At 29.4% G+C, this 16867-nt stretch overlaps 11 protein-coding genes across 11 annotated transcripts; 5 read left to right on the top strand and 6 right to left on the bottom strand. All coding sequences in view use genetic code 12, as the record gives it.

Moving 5' to 3' along the window:
* Positions 1-110: 110 nt before the first annotated feature.
* Positions 111-602, bottom strand: KGF55_001907 (uncharacterized protein; the record flags this gene model as incomplete). The annotated part of the gene is made up of 1 exon (XM_051756533.1): positions 111-602. The coding sequence occupies one exon, from the start codon at positions 600-602 to the stop codon at positions 111-113; it is 492 nt and encodes a 163-aa protein (XP_051615585.1).
* A 274-nt stretch (positions 603-876) lies between these two features.
* KGF55_001906 (mitochondrial 54S ribosomal protein mL40) lies at positions 877-1341 on the top strand (the record flags this gene model as incomplete). Its single annotated transcript, XM_051756531.1, has 1 exon — positions 877-1341. One exon carries the CDS (start codon positions 877-879, stop codon positions 1339-1341), a length of 465 nt encoding a protein of 154 aa, XP_051615584.1.
* Positions 1342-1386: 45 nt separating this feature from the next.
* On the bottom strand, positions 1387-2151 carry EAF6 (Eaf6p; the record flags this gene model as incomplete). The annotated part of the gene is made up of 1 exon (XM_051756530.1): positions 1387-2151. The coding sequence occupies one exon, from the start codon at positions 2149-2151 to the stop codon at positions 1387-1389; it is 765 nt and encodes a 254-aa protein (XP_051615583.1).
* Positions 2152-3417: 1266 nt separating this feature from the next.
* On the top strand, positions 3418-4737 carry ENO1 (phosphopyruvate hydratase; the record flags this gene model as incomplete). Its single annotated transcript, XM_051756529.1, has 1 exon — positions 3418-4737. The coding sequence occupies one exon, from the start codon at positions 3418-3420 to the stop codon at positions 4735-4737; it is 1320 nt and encodes a 439-aa protein (XP_051615582.1).
* A 158-nt stretch (positions 4738-4895) lies between these two features.
* Positions 4896-6281, bottom strand: KGF55_001903 (kynureninase; the record flags this gene model as incomplete). The annotated part of the gene is made up of 1 exon (XM_051756528.1): positions 4896-6281. The coding sequence occupies one exon, from the start codon at positions 6279-6281 to the stop codon at positions 4896-4898; it is 1386 nt and encodes a 461-aa protein (XP_051615581.1).
* Positions 6282-6445: 164 nt separating this feature from the next.
* APS3 (Aps3p) lies at positions 6446-7051 on the top strand (the record flags this gene model as incomplete). Its single annotated transcript, XM_051756527.1, has 2 exons — positions 6446-6467; positions 6525-7051. The coding sequence occupies 2 exons, from the start codon at positions 6446-6448 to the stop codon at positions 7049-7051; spliced, it is 549 nt and encodes a 182-aa protein (XP_051615580.1).
* Positions 7052-7156: 105 nt separating this feature from the next.
* On the bottom strand, positions 7157-7594 carry KGF55_001901 (uncharacterized protein; the record flags this gene model as incomplete). Its single annotated transcript, XM_051756526.1, has 1 exon — positions 7157-7594. One exon carries the CDS (start codon positions 7592-7594, stop codon positions 7157-7159), a length of 438 nt encoding a protein of 145 aa, XP_051615579.1.
* A 264-nt stretch (positions 7595-7858) lies between these two features.
* Positions 7859-8989, bottom strand: KGF55_001900 (uncharacterized protein; the record flags this gene model as incomplete). The annotated part of the gene is made up of 1 exon (XM_051756525.1): positions 7859-8989. The coding sequence occupies one exon, from the start codon at positions 8987-8989 to the stop codon at positions 7859-7861; it is 1131 nt and encodes a 376-aa protein (XP_051615578.1).
* Positions 8990-10184: 1195 nt separating this feature from the next.
* On the top strand, positions 10185-12554 carry UPC2 (Upc2p; the record flags this gene model as incomplete). The annotated part of the gene is made up of 1 exon (XM_051756524.1): positions 10185-12554. One exon carries the CDS (start codon positions 10185-10187, stop codon positions 12552-12554), a length of 2370 nt encoding a protein of 789 aa, XP_051615577.1.
* Positions 12555-13606: 1052 nt separating this feature from the next.
* CDC42 (Rho family GTPase) lies at positions 13607-14182 on the top strand (the record flags this gene model as incomplete). The annotated part of the gene is made up of 1 exon (XM_051756523.1): positions 13607-14182. One exon carries the CDS (start codon positions 13607-13609, stop codon positions 14180-14182), a length of 576 nt encoding a protein of 191 aa, XP_051615576.1.
* A 793-nt stretch (positions 14183-14975) lies between these two features.
* KGF55_001897 (uncharacterized protein) lies at positions 14976-16781 on the bottom strand (the record flags this gene model as incomplete). The annotated part of the gene is made up of 1 exon (XM_051756522.1): positions 14976-16781. One exon carries the CDS (start codon positions 16779-16781, stop codon positions 14976-14978), a length of 1806 nt encoding a protein of 601 aa, XP_051615575.1.
* Between the last annotated feature and the right edge of the window lie 86 nt (positions 16782-16867).

Raw genomic sequence — 16867 nt, 5'->3', positions numbered from 1 at the left:
ATACCCGTCTCCGTCCGTATCACATCTGTTACAAGGATCCTTTAATCTCTAAATGGTTTCTCATTGAAAAGTCATTTTGTAGTTCAAGCAATTTTACATGTTGAGTCAATTCAATGATTATTAGCAGCATTATGATAAGTAGCACCGCTAGCTCCAGGAAAACTCAGTTGGATTTTAGTCTTTTGAGAAGTATGACCTTTATTTATATTCGGTTTTGAGTTGACTGCACTAAATTCACCACGTGCCATTTTGGCTTGTTGATTTTGTTTAAACTCTTGATATTGAGGATTTAAATGTTCTGGAGGTGAATAATTAATGTTTACTAAATCTGGTTGGATTTTGTAAACATTTGGATCTTGCATCGGATCTGGTTGGTAATGTTGTTGATTTGGTTGTGGAGGTGGATAGTTTTGACTCCCATATCCAAACTGATGCTGTGGTGGTTGCAGTTGTTGTTGTTGATAGCTATTTCCATAGGGATTTTGTTCCTGTTGTACATCGTCATACGCTGGTGGAGCATCAGGCAATTGTTTCAGCAGTGAAGAAGCTTCTTTGTCTTCTAGTTCATACTTCTGTCTCAACTTTTCCTTTTCGTCAGACATTTTGTATTTGGTGTTGTAGGAATGTTACTAATCTCAAATATGATGATAAAGAAAAGTTGTAAATTAATTCTATATTTAGCCCCATATGTTTGCTTCTCTCAGTAAATTTTGTGTCACGTTTCATGTGTTATTTCAGACTTATCTCTGTGAGGACGCAAAATTTGGTTTCGTGAAATTGAAAATCGTTTTAAAAAAATATTGAAAAATTTACATCAAGTTAGTAAGATACGAATTCAATACCTATCAACTATTTGCAAATTACACTATATGGATCATGTTATCACGCAATGTTGCTAAGAGCCTTCCATTGAATAGACCACAAAACACGATAAGTCTAACGCAAATAGTATTTCAAAGATTCAAAAGACAAGCAGCATCAAATCAATTGAATTCATCTACACAAAAAATCGTAAATCAACTATCAGTACTATCAGCGAGTAGAAAACAACCAAGATTAATACAGTTATGTAACGAAGATTTGATTAAACATAGAACAATAATGAATGCATGGAAGTTGGTTCAAAGGAAAAAACAACAAAGAAAAGATCATCAATTAAGTTTACAATACAAAAGTATACATAATGCAATGGAATCCCTAAAAAATGAAAGTTCAGAATTATTTGAAGCAGCTAATAAGAAATCAAAATTAAAATTTACTACTTTTCCTATTGAAATGAGGGTGCCAACTGACTATCCACCAAATAAGCCATGGGTTTATGCATATAGTCCAAAGAAATAGATCATTTTAGCTTGTATATATCCAAATCAAACGAATACTTTCACATTAACAATCCTCAATGGTTCTTGCTTTTCTTTTCCTTGAAGGAGTACTCGACGCACTATCACTTCTGCTATCATGTGGCGGTAGTGTAATTTTGATCCCACTATTTGCACCACTTGGATCAACTGAATCTTCATACTCTTCATAATCATCTTTCGAATTTATAATTGTTTGTAAAGTATTATTTAAACTGGTATCAGCAGAGCCATTATTTGAATTTCCATTTTCGAGATAACCGTTTCCATTCACAATAGAATAAGCTGTAGTACCTCCATTCTTTTTATGCAAGTTTTTAATAAACTTTACTGAACTTAAACTGAAAATGTGATCATCTTCGGTATACACAATTCGTCTTTTGTTTCCCATTAAACCAGTAGTAGCTAGACTACTTCCTCCACTTAATTTTGAGTAATTTTCAAATCCTTTAACTATATTACCAATTGTACTCTCTTCGAAGTAATCAGATTCTTTTTGATATATTGACTCTTCTAATTTCTGTAGTTTTTGAGTTATTTCTTGTTTCTTGAGTATTTGTTGCGTTAGTTTCTTTTTAAGGTCGTTATATTTCTCTACACTGGCTTTCGACGACTTGTGATTTGATGTAGTTGATGATTTATGTGAGTTATTGTTGTTACTATTACTGCCAGCCTTGTTATCGGATTTTGAAGGTGATTTTGATTCGCTGGAAACACTTTTTTTGCTTTCTATATTTCCGATTGCATCTTGTTTCTTCGATTCTTTTGAATTCTTAGTCTCGTCATTACCCATTAGAATAGTTTGTTGTATTAACTTCTTGAATGATGTACCAAAATAGAAAGTAAGTAGGTTTGTTTTTGAGTAACTAAAGTACGAAATTTTTGAAGCTACCAACATCTTAACTTTTTGCAACAACCTGATTAAGATGTGACGACGAAGTCAATTCAAAACGTTATAGTGTGAAACGTGATTATAAAATAGGGACATAACGTTTTATTTTGGTAGTTGCAAACTTATTAGAAAACGTGCAAGGATTTTTAGATACTTCTCTTGACAGAGTTTGGATTTTACAACAATTTCGTATTAATTTTAATTAAATTGCATATACCCCAAACAACTAATTAAAACCTGTCATCAGAAACTATCAAATTCAATTGCTATTTTAATCGTTTGATTTGAAGCGGCGTTAACAAAGATATGGATTGACATTCCCTCTCTTACTCGTTCTTACATTTTGAAAATGGTAAGGGTTATTAAAATCTAACTAAAAAGTCCAACTCCACAATTCAGGTTGACTCTATGCAATCCATCTCTCCAGACGACAACTTCCAATTCGGACATTAAAGAGGAATGACCCTTGCTGAATATATGATTTTTGAATATGTTTCATATTGCACTAAAACCACAACCCGGAGATTGGCTGCAAAAAACAATTCCGAGGTTCTACGAACAACAACCATTCAAGATCACAAAATAATAAGACTCATCTGTGACTACCGATGTTAAAAGCTCTGATCTTACCCAAATTGACTATAAACATTCAGTAACAATAATATGAGTCTTATTTGTTTTGTATTCGAAATATGGTTGGTATACTAATATTCTCGTGATACTGATCGTGTTCAAATTTTTTTTTTTTTGATTTGATCTGTTTCAAGTTTGATCCATTAAGCCGTAGATCTACCTTTGTAGTTAATGTGACTGACTCAGTGAAGTTTCAACAAGTTCAATTGAATGAGTCAAAACGATTAGTACCATTCAATAGCTTTGCCTGATGTTAGTCTAAGTGTGTGGTACAACTATGATACGTAATATTTGATTTTTTTAACTGTATGCGGATTTCTTTAAACCGTTCATACTATTTTTTTTTTGTTTGCGTAATTAATTATATACCACTAATAATTAAATATTTAATCCCACACATTCTTTTGTGCTGAATTTTTTTTCGTTGAATTTTATATATAAATTTATATATCCCACTTTTTATTAATAATTTCAACCAATTGACTCAATTGATCTTATTTATAATTCAATTTCAAAAACCTTAATTATTTCATAATGTCTATTACCAAAATTCATGCTAGATACGTCTATGACTCAAGAGGAAATCCAACTGTTGAAGTTGATTTAACAACTGACAAAGGTTTATTCAGATCAATTGTTCCATCTGGTGCCTCAACTGGTGTACATGAAGCTTTAGAATTAAGAGATGGTGATAAATCAAAATGGTTAGGTAAAGGTGTTTTAAAAGCTGTTGCCAATGTTAATGATCAAATTGCTCCTGAATTAATTAAAGCTAACATTGATGTTACTGATCAAGCTAAAATTGATGAATTTTTATTAAAATTAGATGGTACTCCAAATAAATCAAAATTAGGTGCCAATGCTATTTTAGGTGTTTCATTAGCTGCTGCTAAAGCTGGTGCTGCCCAAAAAGGTGTTCCATTATATCAACATATTGCTGATATTGCACATGCTAAAAAGGGTAAATATGTTTTACCAGTTCCATTCCAAAATGTTTTAAATGGTGGTTCACATGCTGGTGGTGATTTAGCTTTCCAAGAATTTATGATTGTTCCATCAAAAGCTCCATCATTCAGTGTAGCTTTAAGAATCGGTTCAGAAGTTTACCATCATTTAAAAACTTTAACCAAAAAGAAATATGGTCAATCAGCAGGTAATGTTGGTGATGAAGGTGGTGTTGCTCCAGATATCAAAACTGCTAAAGAAGCTTTAGATTTAATCGTATCAGCTATTGAAGCTGCAGGTCACAAAGGTAAAGTTGATATTGCCATGGATGTTGCTTCATCAGAATTCTACAAAGATGGTAAATATGATTTAGATTTCAAAAACCCAGATTCAGATAAATCACAATGGCTTACTGGTCCACAATTAGCTGAATTATACGGTGAATTAATTAAAGAATATCCAATTGTTTCAATTGAAGATCCATTTGCAGAAGATGATTGGGAAGCTTGGAGCCATTTCTTTGCTACTATTGATGGTAAAGTACAAATTGTTGGTGATGATTTAACAGTCACTAACCCAATCAGAATTAAAAAAGCTATTGAAACTAAAGCTGCTGATGCTTTATTATTAAAAGTTAACCAAATTGGTACTTTAACCGAATCAATTCAAGCTGCTAATGATTCATACGCTGCTGATTGGGGTGTAATGGTTTCACATAGATCAGGTGAAACTGAAGATACTTTCATTGCTGATTTATCAGTTGGTATTAGATCAGGTCAAATTAAAACTGGTGCCCCAGCTAGATCTGAAAGATTAGCTAAATTAAATCAAATCTTAAGAATTGAAGAAGAATTAGGTGATGATGCTATTTATGCTGGTGTAGATTTCCATAAAGCTCACACTTTATAAATTAGTTTTATAGCTTAACATGTATTTATTGATTAATACAAGTGAAAAATGTATTTCGTAAAAATCATATAAATCGTTTTAATCATAAACTGTCGTTAATTAATTGAATCGGTTCTATATCATCTATATATACAAGTTGACCATTTGTTTACACAGTCTCAATTATAGTCATTTTTAATACTTTCCAATGCTTCAAGTAGTATTTGCGAAGCAAAAAATGTTTCTTCAAATGTATTATACAATGGTACTGGGGCCAATCTAATAACATCTGGTCTTCTCTCATCACAAATAATAGCATGATTGTGTAAATACTTAAACACTCGTTCCATTACGTTTTTTTCTTTATTGTCTCTATGTGGTTGAAAATTTAAACTCAATTGACAACCTCTTTCATTTTGATTCAATGGAGTTAGTATTTTGAATCCAAATTTATTATCATCCAAAGAATCTTGTGGAATGTAAAATTCACTAGATTTCAAAATCTTTTCCAAAAATGAAGTCAATTCAATTGATTTTTTTCTTAATGGTTCAATTCCACCAACTTCTTTAAAAATTTCTAATGAAGATTTTAATGCAACACAATCAATAACACTAGGATTCAGTTGTCTATAACTTAATGCTGAAGCAATTGGATCAAATTTTTCTAACATCTTAAACCTTTCTTCACTATTATTACCCCACCATCCAGCTAATCTTGGTTTATAATTTAAATTAGAATTAGTTTTAGTATATTTTGAATTTACAAATATTCCAGCTATTGCACCTGGTCCTGAATTTAAATATTTATATGAACACCAAGTAGCAAAATCTACTTCCCAATCATGTAATTTTAAAGAGACATTACCTACTGCATGAGCTAAATCCCAACCTACGATGATTTCTGAACTTTTAAATTTAACATGTTTGGTGATACTTGCAATATCGAAAAATTGACCTGTATAATATTGTATCCCAGGTAGACATACTAATGCAAGGTTCTCAAGATTTTCATCAATAGTTGATAGTATGAGCTCTGTAGGCAAGTATGTGCTTCCCTTCGGAATTTCAATTTGTATCAAATGAGACTCGTCATATCCAAATAATTTTACTATATTTAAAAATGCATAATAATCTGAAGGAAATGCTTGTTTCTCAAACAAAATCTTTGTTCTTTTATTCTTAGGTTTGTAGAAATGTATTAATAATGAATTTAAATTTGAAGTTAATGATCCCATTACTGCAACTTCGTTATCTTGAGCTCCAACTAACGGACTTAATAATGGTATTAAAGGTAAATCTATATCAACCCATTCTGTTAGACTTTTATCTGGATGATTGAAATGAGACTCAACTCCCCTCGATGACCACGCATTAAGTTCATTATTTATTGCTGTTGCCGTATTTTTAGGCATTAATCCTAATGAATTACCACATAAATATATTGATTCGGTGTCTGGTTGAAATTTATCATTTTTGATTCCTAGAGACTGGAAGGTCGGTATATTGAATTTTGATTTGTAAACTGAATATATTTTATCTAGCTCTTTAGCCTCCTCTAGCGACATTGAACTTTAGGATTTTATAATGAATTTTCAGAATTGAATCGTTTGATGTGAAAGATCAAATTCTTGAAAAATTCGGAATTAATCACAAAGCAAAAGCCGTTTTATTATACTACGATTCTGCTGCAAACTAATTCAGAGAATACCAATAGACAAACACCAATATTATGATCCATTCAGTACTAATATGTAAGTAAGCTAATTGAAATTTAGAACTTATAACAGAGGTACTAACCTTAATTTCAGTCAATAATGATGGTGTGCCGAGACTAATGAAATTTTATACAAATGTTGATATACAAACTCAAAGACTACTATTACAACAAGTTCATCAATTAATATCCGTACGAACAGCTAACGAGTGCTCGTTTATAACACCACCGAAGTTATTGGAGGATCTCGATGATATTAAAGTGATTTATCGTCATTATGCAACTTTATATTTTGTTTTTATTGTAGATGATCAAGAATCAGAATTAGGTATATTAGATTTAATTCAAGTATTTGTTGAATGTTTAGATAAATGTTTTACAAATGTTTGTGAATTAGATTTAGTTTTTGGATGGCAAGTTTTACAAACAGTATTGGAAGAAATTGTACAAGGTGGAATGGTTATTGATACAAATATTGGAAGAATTGTTGCTGCTGTCGATGAGGCAAATATGCAAAAAAATGGTACAGGTGGAGCAAGTGGAAGTATAGGTAGTAATCCAACTTTAGGGCAGTCGATACTACTGTCATTATCACGAGATAGAGGTTTTTGGAGTCGATAGTGGAAATTTGAAAAATTGTACAAGTTAAAACTTTCATTTTGAAAAATCTATATAACAGGATCATACTTGATGATAATAAATAATTTAGAATCGTTGGAGGTCTTATTAAAATATCTTCCACCAAGGCTTTTTCAGATTCTTTTCTTTAATTAACCTTTCTAATTCCTTACTTTCCTCTACACTCCGACTAATTGCTTTCTTTTGTTCATCTTCAGCTTTAGTTTTATGAAATAATTCACGATCTACTAATTCCATACTTAGATTTCTTTGATCTTTTTCTAATGGTGATCCAATAGGTCCGGTTTTCCAAATAGGATCATTTGATTTTGATGTCTTTTTAACAATTTCCATTAATCTTTTTTGTTCTAGTTGCCTTAGTTCTTTATTCCTTTCATATTCTGCTCTTATTTCAGGTGAAAAGCTTGCTATCAATTGTTCATCTGATGGTCTTATCGTCATGTATAATACTACTCCTACCCCTGTTAAACATGCTCCTGCTAAATAAACTCTTGCCCAACGGTACCAAAGCGGTTTTGTGGACATGTCTGTGAGTACCTGTATCTATTTGATGAAATGAGTGAAGTAAATGCCAGATTATTGATGATGTGAATTCTTTCTAATTATTAATGGATATTCTGATATTGGCTGAGAAGAATATCAAGAGAAAGTGGTAGCATATTATGAATGGTGATAATGATTTTGCAGCCAAAGTTAGAGATTATTTTGACGGACTTTTTGCTGCTCGTGAACTCAACTTTATTAGTTTTACAAATAGAGAACAGCACTTTGATATTTGTCCAGTTGTAGCTAAAAATTCAAACCATCACTAGAAACTAGTGGATAACTATGAACGTAAAAAAATTCTTCATTACCTGCTTTTGAATCAGCTTTACCCACTTTTTGATTGATTTCATTTTCTTTATTTTCAAAATCAAATCTAAAATTTGGAGATTCAATAAATTTAGCTTCTTTAAATTGATGTAAATCTGAAATTTGATTGAATTTTGAAGGAACAAAATTATTTTCAAAATTATTCTTCTTATTGATATTTGTTTTCAATGGAGATGTTTTTATAGGTAAAAATTTATCTTTCATTTTTTTCGAAGTCCTTTCAACATATGGTAATTCCCAATTGAATCCATCATTTTGTTGATGAAAAACTCTTAATTGTGATGGTCTGGAACTTTGTAATTCATAAATTGGACTATAAGGATCAAAACCCGTGTCTATAATACCTTCGTCTTTTTTATTCACTTCGACTGGAACGTCCAATTTGACAGATTTGTTAATCATATCTGCTTTTAATAAGTCTGGATCAGCTGGTTCTATTTTATAATTTCGCCAACCTCGCCAGAAATTAAGGTTCGGAAATGTAAATACTTCCTTTTCGTTTTTACCAAGGCTTTTGGATTTAGTTGTATCCATTGGTAAATCCAAGTTCTCCTCAACGCTTTTTGAATTACATGAATTTGATGTTTGTAAAGGAGCGGGGTCAAAATATTCATTTCTCCAATGCTTCAATTTTACTAATTCTTTAAGCATTGATCTCCAAGATTTTGATGGTTTTTCACCACTGAAAATATCTGAACTTTCTTCGTTGAACTTGTGATTGATATCAGAATTTAATTTCTTTGAGTTACTAGATCCAAAAAAGGGTTTCCATGTTCTCCAAATACTATTACTTTTATCCTTAGTTTTAATAAGAATTTGATAATTAATTGGTTCTTGTATGTCGTCACAGATATCACTAGCTGTCAAAAATGCTTCCAGTGGGTCTGGTATTGTTTCAACTATTCCGCTTCTTCTAAACCTGAACTTTTGAAAAAAATCAATCAAAGTTTTGAAAGAAGTTTTTCCATCCAAGGGCCCTTGTTTCAGTTCCATTTTTATCAATTGATTTGATGAATCATTCGTAATTTGCAAAGGTTCTGATGACATTATGAGGTTGCTGATTAATATTAGGCCAATTCAATTGTATTTAATAACTATATTTCTATTTGTTTTGATTTAATGATATGACGTGAACTTATGTGAAACAATTTAATTATCATTTTTCGCAGCCAAAAAAAAAAGTAAAACAACCATATCAAAAAACAAAGAGAAATTCATTCTTAATCCGGAGTACCTTAGATAACACATTCTTCATTTCCATTGCTTATGCCGTCCATAGGTGATGTCATATCCAATTCGAAGGCTTTTACATTGGAAGTTCATAATCGAGCTTGAACTTAGACTGCTATTGTTAACAAAAGTTGAAAAGAAAATTTGATGCTTGTATAAATGCCACATACTCAACAATTTCCATCAATTAGGTCTTGACTAATGAATACGAAACCGTCGAGCATGCCATGAGCTAAAAAACAAATTGTTTTCGATTATCGGATATTATAGTTGAATGTCGGCTATTTCTTTATGATAAAATTAAAATATCATATGGTAGTTATGCTATGTTATCATCAAAGAAGTCAATAAAATTAACTTCTCGTCGTATAAAATTTACTAAACGACGAATCATAATAATGTTATTAAAATAATGTACTCAAGTAATACGTAATAATGTAAGTATAGTAGTCTATGTTTCACACTTTAAATTTGAATTTTAATATTACTTTCCTAACTTTATATATTATTACGCAATTGGTATTAATGAATGATCTAAATTGATATCCTCAAAGGTGAATCCATAGCCTCTTTTAATAGTATCAACGCTTTAGCATCTAGTTCTTTGATATTTATATAGCATTTCATACCTTTATAATAGTCTTCAAAGTTTTTTCTATTAACAATTTTTTGCAATTTTTCATAGACTATTTTATTAACTTTGAGTTTTATTATTTTTATTTTCATTATTTTTACAACCAAAATTTTTTATAAAATATTGACCAACACATTTTATTAATCACCAGAAAGATTATTTGAATTAAGGTTTTTCATAATAATAGAATAAGCAAATTTCATGCTTTAATTATTCAAGTCATAAATAAATAATTTTTAAAAACAAATTTCAACATATTGTTTTTTAATTAAATCAAATTGTATTCCACAAATTAAACAATTTCAAATCAAAGGTGTTCCTTCCTTTTACTTAACTTAATTCAACAATAAGTTCGACACAAATACAGAAGCATCAAGAATGGTGGAAGGAGAATCAAACTCAACATCATTAATAAATTCTGAGGAGAATAAACTCTTGAATGAAAAAGAAAACTTGTTTAATTCAAATTCAGACGCGTTACAAGCAACGAAAGAAGCTACAACAGAGAAAAAATCATCAAAATCTTCAACTGGAAAACGTAAATATCATCAAAAATCAAGATCAGGGTGTTCAACTTGTAAAAGAAGAAGAGTTAAATGTGATGAAAGAAAACCTAAATGTGGAAATTGTGATAAATTAAAATTAGAATGTGGTTATTTAAAAGAAGATGAAGAAGAACAAAATCCGACTAAAAGAATAAAGATTGAATCATCTGATAGCTCAGAGACTAAACCGAAAAAAGTCAAAGCTCCAAGAAAACTGAAAAAGTCAGAGAAGAATAACGCTCAATTAGACTCATCAGCACCATTAGATAATAATAACAATGATAGTTCAAGTGAATTGGAATCTTCAGAGCAACAGAGGCAACAGCAACACCAGCAACAACACCAGAAACAACAAGAAACACCTTCATTAACCCCAAGTCCCACTGCTCCTCCACAAGTCAACCTAAATAATCTTGCACAATTATTTGCAAATCCTTTAAATGCATTATCATCTGGTCTACTAAGTGCTGGAAATTTAAACAACTTAAATGTAGCTCATTTGGTTAATAATTTATCAGGTTTGGGAGATATGGGAATTAATTTAGCAAATTTGATTAATCCTGGAAATCTAGCGAGTTTATCCAACTTAGCTATGTTAGCTCAACTACCAATAGATTTAAGTAATATAAATGGACTAGGTAGTGGTGGTGGTGTCAATACTGCTGGAATGGGTGGGTTGATGGATCAAATATCAGCTACTCTAATGAATGGGAATACAAACACAGATCCGCTTTTGAATACTCAATCTGTTCCAATGCAACAACAAACCCAATCAGAAGAAACTCAGAACAATCTTATGAATGCTGCAATTGATCCATCTTTGAATTTTCAAACCTCTGATTCTTCAACTTCATCACAGTTTTCACTTCCTAATACAACTCCTGCATCCAATGTATCTCAACAACAGCAGCAACAACCAACATTACCGTCACAACAGCAACAGCAGCAGCAACAACAACAACAACAGCAAGATACACAACAACCAACTCCAAATTCACTTCCACATATTTCTGCCAATATATCGCTGTCTATACCATCGTCAGTACCAATGAATAACAAAACAATGGCACAAGCAATGAATTCAAGTAGTTTAAATATGCTTGATTTGAAATTAATGTTTCATTATACATCTCAAGTTGCAAATACAATAACTGGAGCTGGAATATCTGAAACAAATATATGGATTCATGATATCCCAATGTTAGCTTTTGAACATCCATTTTTAATGCATTCAATATTAGCATTTAGTGCTACACATTTATCAAGAACTGAAAAAGGGTTGGATCAATGTGTTACATGTCATAGAGGTGATGCATTAAGATTATTAAGAGAAGCTGTTTTAAATATTAATGCTGATAATACTGATGCTTTAGTTGCAAGTGCTTTAATTTTAATTATGGATTCATTAGCAAATGCTTCTTTTCCATCTTCAACTTCTCCTAAATCATTACCAGCATCAGCTTGGATTTTTCATGTTAAAGGTGCAGCAACAATTTTAACTGCAGTATGGCCATTAACAGAAGCATCAAGATTTTATAAATTTATAAGTGTTGATTTAGGAGATTTAGGAGATATTATAAATCAAAAAGTAAATTTAAATGGTCAATCAAATTTAACAAATAATAATATAAATGGTGATAATATTAAAAAATATTTTACAGATTTAGAATGTCATGATTCTGATATAGCAGATTTATTTCCTGTTGAAATTGATTCACCATATCTTATAACTTTAGCTTATTTAAATAAATTACATAAAGAAAGATATAAATCAGATTTTATATTAAGAATATTTGCATTTCCTGCTTTATTAGATAAACAATTTATGGGATTATTAATGAGTGGAGATATAAAATCAATGAGAATAATGAGATCTTATTATAAATTATTAAGATCTTTTACAATGGAAATGAAAGATAAAGTATGGTTTTTAGAAGGTGTTGCTCAAGTATTACCTTCAAATGTTGAAGAATATGCTGGTGGTGCTGGAGGTATGCATATGATGATGGATTTTTTGGGAGGTGGCCCAGAAATTATTGATGATGATGAATTTGATATAGAAATAAATGGTGATGGTTATGCTAATGGTAATAATGATAATAATAATAACAGTAATGATAATGATGGTGGTATCAATGATAATAGTACTAATAATAATAGTAATGATAATAATGATTTGACGAATATGGTATTTAATATTTAATGGGTAGGTATAATTAATAAACATGGTGTAAATATGCATATATAGCTTATTCCAATTATGGATGAGTTTAAAAAGAGTAGATTGTAGAGTATTTTATGGATGGTGATAGTTTCGTTGTGAAACAATTTTGATGTGTCTCCACAATATTTAAAGTCGAATAGGGGTAAAATACGTCAAATAAATTAAATTGATTTGAAAAAGACAACACTTGAGGTTTTATTCCTTTTATGAGACGCTGACAGGTATTAGTCTAGCTATGATCTCTAATTCCTAATTTCTAACTATATTATTAATCCATCTATTGAATCTAATGATAAATTCTTGTGCTATATTTAATTCACAAGACATTTAATTTTATTTAGGCTACCCTTTTTTATTTTTTCAATTTATTTTTTACGTGTCTGTCTGTCTATTTATTTTTTAAGTAGCCTAAATACATTATCACATTCCTTTGAAAGACAAACAATACTTGTTGAATTTGAAAGATCTATTGCACCCAAAAACTCTACTTAGGTAAGCAGTTGGTCTGTAGTATTGAACTTTTTAATCACCTTAAATTTACCCTGTAGAATTAATGTAAACTAACCATATTTGCATACTTGAGTTAAATTGATTAATAAAAAATTTGATAAAGAAAAAAAAGATTTCCATATCAAATCCAAATTTTAATTAATCCCAACAACAAAAACAATAACATTGATTAAATTCAAATTTATAACCTCCATATCTCAAACCACTAATATACCTTCATATTAGATAAAGATTATCTATCATACCATTCAGAACTCTATTTATATTCATTTGCACCAGCAAAATTTGATAGCATTTCCTCATTTAAAGACAATTCAATAGCTTTTTTACAAAATAATCATATAGTAAAGCATTCAAACTTTCGTTTCAAAAAAACTTCATTCATAGACCCACTATTTTTGACTACCTTCAATAATAAGTAATACCAGTCAACACATAATCACTACATTAAATCAAAATAAAAACCTATACAAGTTTTTCAATCCATATATAAATAAAAACCAAACAAATATATAAACAAAATGCAGACAATAAAATGTGTAGTAGTAGGAGATGGTGCAGTTGGTAAAACATGTTTATTAATATCATATACAACTTCAAAATTTCCAGCAGATTATGTACCAACAGTATTTGATAATTATGCAGTAACAGTAATGATTGGTGATGAACCATTTACATTAGGATTATTTGATACAGCAGGACAAGAAGATTATGATAGATTAAGACCATTATCATATCCATCAACTGATGTATTTTTAGTTTGTTTTTCAGTTATATCTCCTGCAAGTTTTGAAAATGTTAAAGAAAAATGGTTTCCTGAAGTACATCATCATTGTCCTGGAGTACCATGTTTAATAGTTGGTACACAAACAGATTTAAGAAATGATGATGTTATATTACAAAGATTACAAAGACAAAAATTATCTCCTATAACTCAAGAACAAGGTGAAAAATTAGCAAAAGAATTAAGAGCTGTTAAATATGTTGAATGTTCTGCTTTAACTCAAAGAGGTTTAAAAACTGTTTTTGATGAAGCTATTGTTGCAGCTTTAGAACCTCCTGTTATTAAAAAATCAAAAAAATGTATAATTTTATAATAAAGAAGAAAGCAAAACAATGAGCAAATTGACTTTATTTAATTTATATGTTATACAGGCTAATTAATAAGATAAAATTTTGAAAATATCAAATTCATACAAAACCAGGAGTAATATTGAATGTTTAGAGAGTTTGTGTTTGTTTCAATGTGTGATTTATGTGACCCATACAAGTCAATATTTGAATCGAATACAAACCCACAAACATTCGATGAAGAAACTAAGGTACGAGAATTGATCTCTTTTATTAATCGTGTTATTTGTATTCGAGATGGCTACGTTGTGGCGCGTATTGCAAATGAGTACATCAAATTTAAAGAAGGGTTTATTGCAAAAAGAAATGAAAAACATATGATCTAGTGATAATTTGCAATTCTATAAGGCACTAAAATTCTCTATGTTTCTTTACGTACTTTACTTAATTAAGTTTAAAAAATTTGCCAGAAACTACAAACCATGTCCCATTTTTCAAAATCAATTTGTATTAAATAGTATATCTTATATAGATTGTAGAAAAACATTTTGAAATAAATATATTAGTATTAAGTATTAAAAATTATAATTAAGTAAAGTAAATTTGAATTAAAAAAATTCAAATTAACAAATAACGTGAAAAACAGCAAAAAACATTCAAATAAAAACACGATAAAAGCAAATTCAAAAGCAAAACTCAAAATCAAAAGCGAAATTCAAAAATCAAAGCAACTCAAGAATCGAATGGTTAAACAGCCATTCTATATACAAATATTCTTTCTTCTTCTTCCTCTTATTCTCATTTTTTGATTAATCTTCTTCATACAACTTCTGTAGTAGAAGATTTATTTTTTAACCAATCTTTAAAAACAAATAAACTCATCATATAACTCATAAATAAAGTAATAAAACCTAATGTTACATTTAAAGTAAACATTGAAGTTAAACCATAATATTCAAAACTTAATATAATTGGATCAGTACTTTCCATAAATATTATTCCACCACATAATAAACAGAAAGAAACAATTAATTCTGTTATTGGTCTATTTGGTTTAATTAATTCGGTGGTTGAATTTTTTTTAATTAATAACATTAATATATATGTTAAAAATCTAAAACAACAGCCCATTATAAATAAATTACCCCATTGAACATGAATTTCTGTTGATAATTCTGATGCTTGTTGATGTTTTGACATTAATATACCTGTCCAATATATTGTTAAAATGGGGAAAGGATTTGGTGAAAAACCAGGACTTGCTTTTATAATTTCCACTTGATGATGTTGTGGATGATCTTCTTCGGTGGTTGTAATAAATTTTTGATAATTTGATTTAGCTTGTTCAAATCTCCAATCTTGTAATTTTAATTCAGTTATAACACCACATAATCCACAACCAATAAAAATAAAAGCTATTGAAACATGTTGTAAATCTTTTGGTGACCATTCTTCACCAGCATTAGATAAATGTTCTAAAAAAATATTTGTTGAGCCATAAAATAAAATTAATGAACTTTCAATCATTTCCATTGTCCATAAACCTTTATTTTGAAATTTTTCCCAATAATTCATTTGTGAATCATTTGTTATAAATTTATGATTCCATGACCAACCTTTTTGTGAAAAAGCTCCTGAATATCTTGCTAATGATAATACTCCATATGCGAAAAATACTCCACCTTTTATAAAATGAGCTAATAAATTAAAAACTGTTTGTTCTTTACCATATAAACAAAAAGTTGCAACTCCTGTGGGAACTAATACAAAAAAATAAAAAAAATGGCCCCAATTTAATAAGTTGAAGGCAATTTTAATTGCATAAAATACTTTCGTATTGGAAATCCATTCTCTTAATTTATTCAATTTCATTTTATTTTGTAATTTTGATAATTTTGATTCTTCTTTATTAAATACTTTTTCATAATTTGTTGGAGTTGAATCAATCAGTGATGATTCATCATCTGATGAACTAGTTGAAGTAGATAAATTAAAATATCTATTACTAGAATGTATAGTACTATTACTGTTGGTATTAGTTTCTAAATTTTTAATAAATGCTAAGATTAATTGTAAAATTGTTGAAATAAATACAATTATAATCATTTTATTATAAGCATTACCAGGATAAAGATCGGGTATTGAATTTATAAAAATTGAATAATTAAAAATTGAAAAAATCAAACAACTTGTATGAATAATTAATGAAACAAGATAAGTTTTTGATAAATTTAAATTATTAAAAATTAAAGTTAAAGGATATAATATAAAAATTGAAATTAATCCAAATATTATATGTAAATATAATGAAGGACGATGATTTGTTTTTATATTAAAATATGTTGTTGTATTATAATTTTCCCAAAATAATCTTTCTTCTGGTAATAAATGAGTTTGTAAAATTGGTAAACCATGTTGATGTTTCATTACATGAGGAGTTGGTTCTAATTGGTTGGATGTATCTGTTTTATTTGATTTGTCATCGGAGTAATGATTATGAGTATGTGAAGGTTCAATTGAGTCATGATTTGTTTCAGCGCTGCTCATATCCATATCCATATCCATATTCATCGCTATTGATGAAGTTATAAGTAAACATGATAGTAGTATAGTTGTTGATTTCATCTCGAAATATATGATGTCACGGAGTTTTCTTCTGTTTGTTTTAAATGACCTTTTTGTTTTTTTGAACTTTTGAAATGTCAACTAAA

The sequence above is a fragment of the Candida pseudojiufengensis genome (assembly GCF_024610245.1).
Source record: "Candida pseudojiufengensis strain CBS 10847 chromosome Unknown scaffold8, whole genome shotgun sequence".
Lineage (NCBI taxonomy): Eukaryota > Fungi > Ascomycota > Pichiomycetes > Serinales > Debaryomycetaceae > Lodderomyces > Lodderomyces pseudojiufengensis.
The sequence above is the reverse complement of the archived record's forward strand: the minus strand, read 5'-3'. Positions and strand labels throughout refer to the sequence as shown.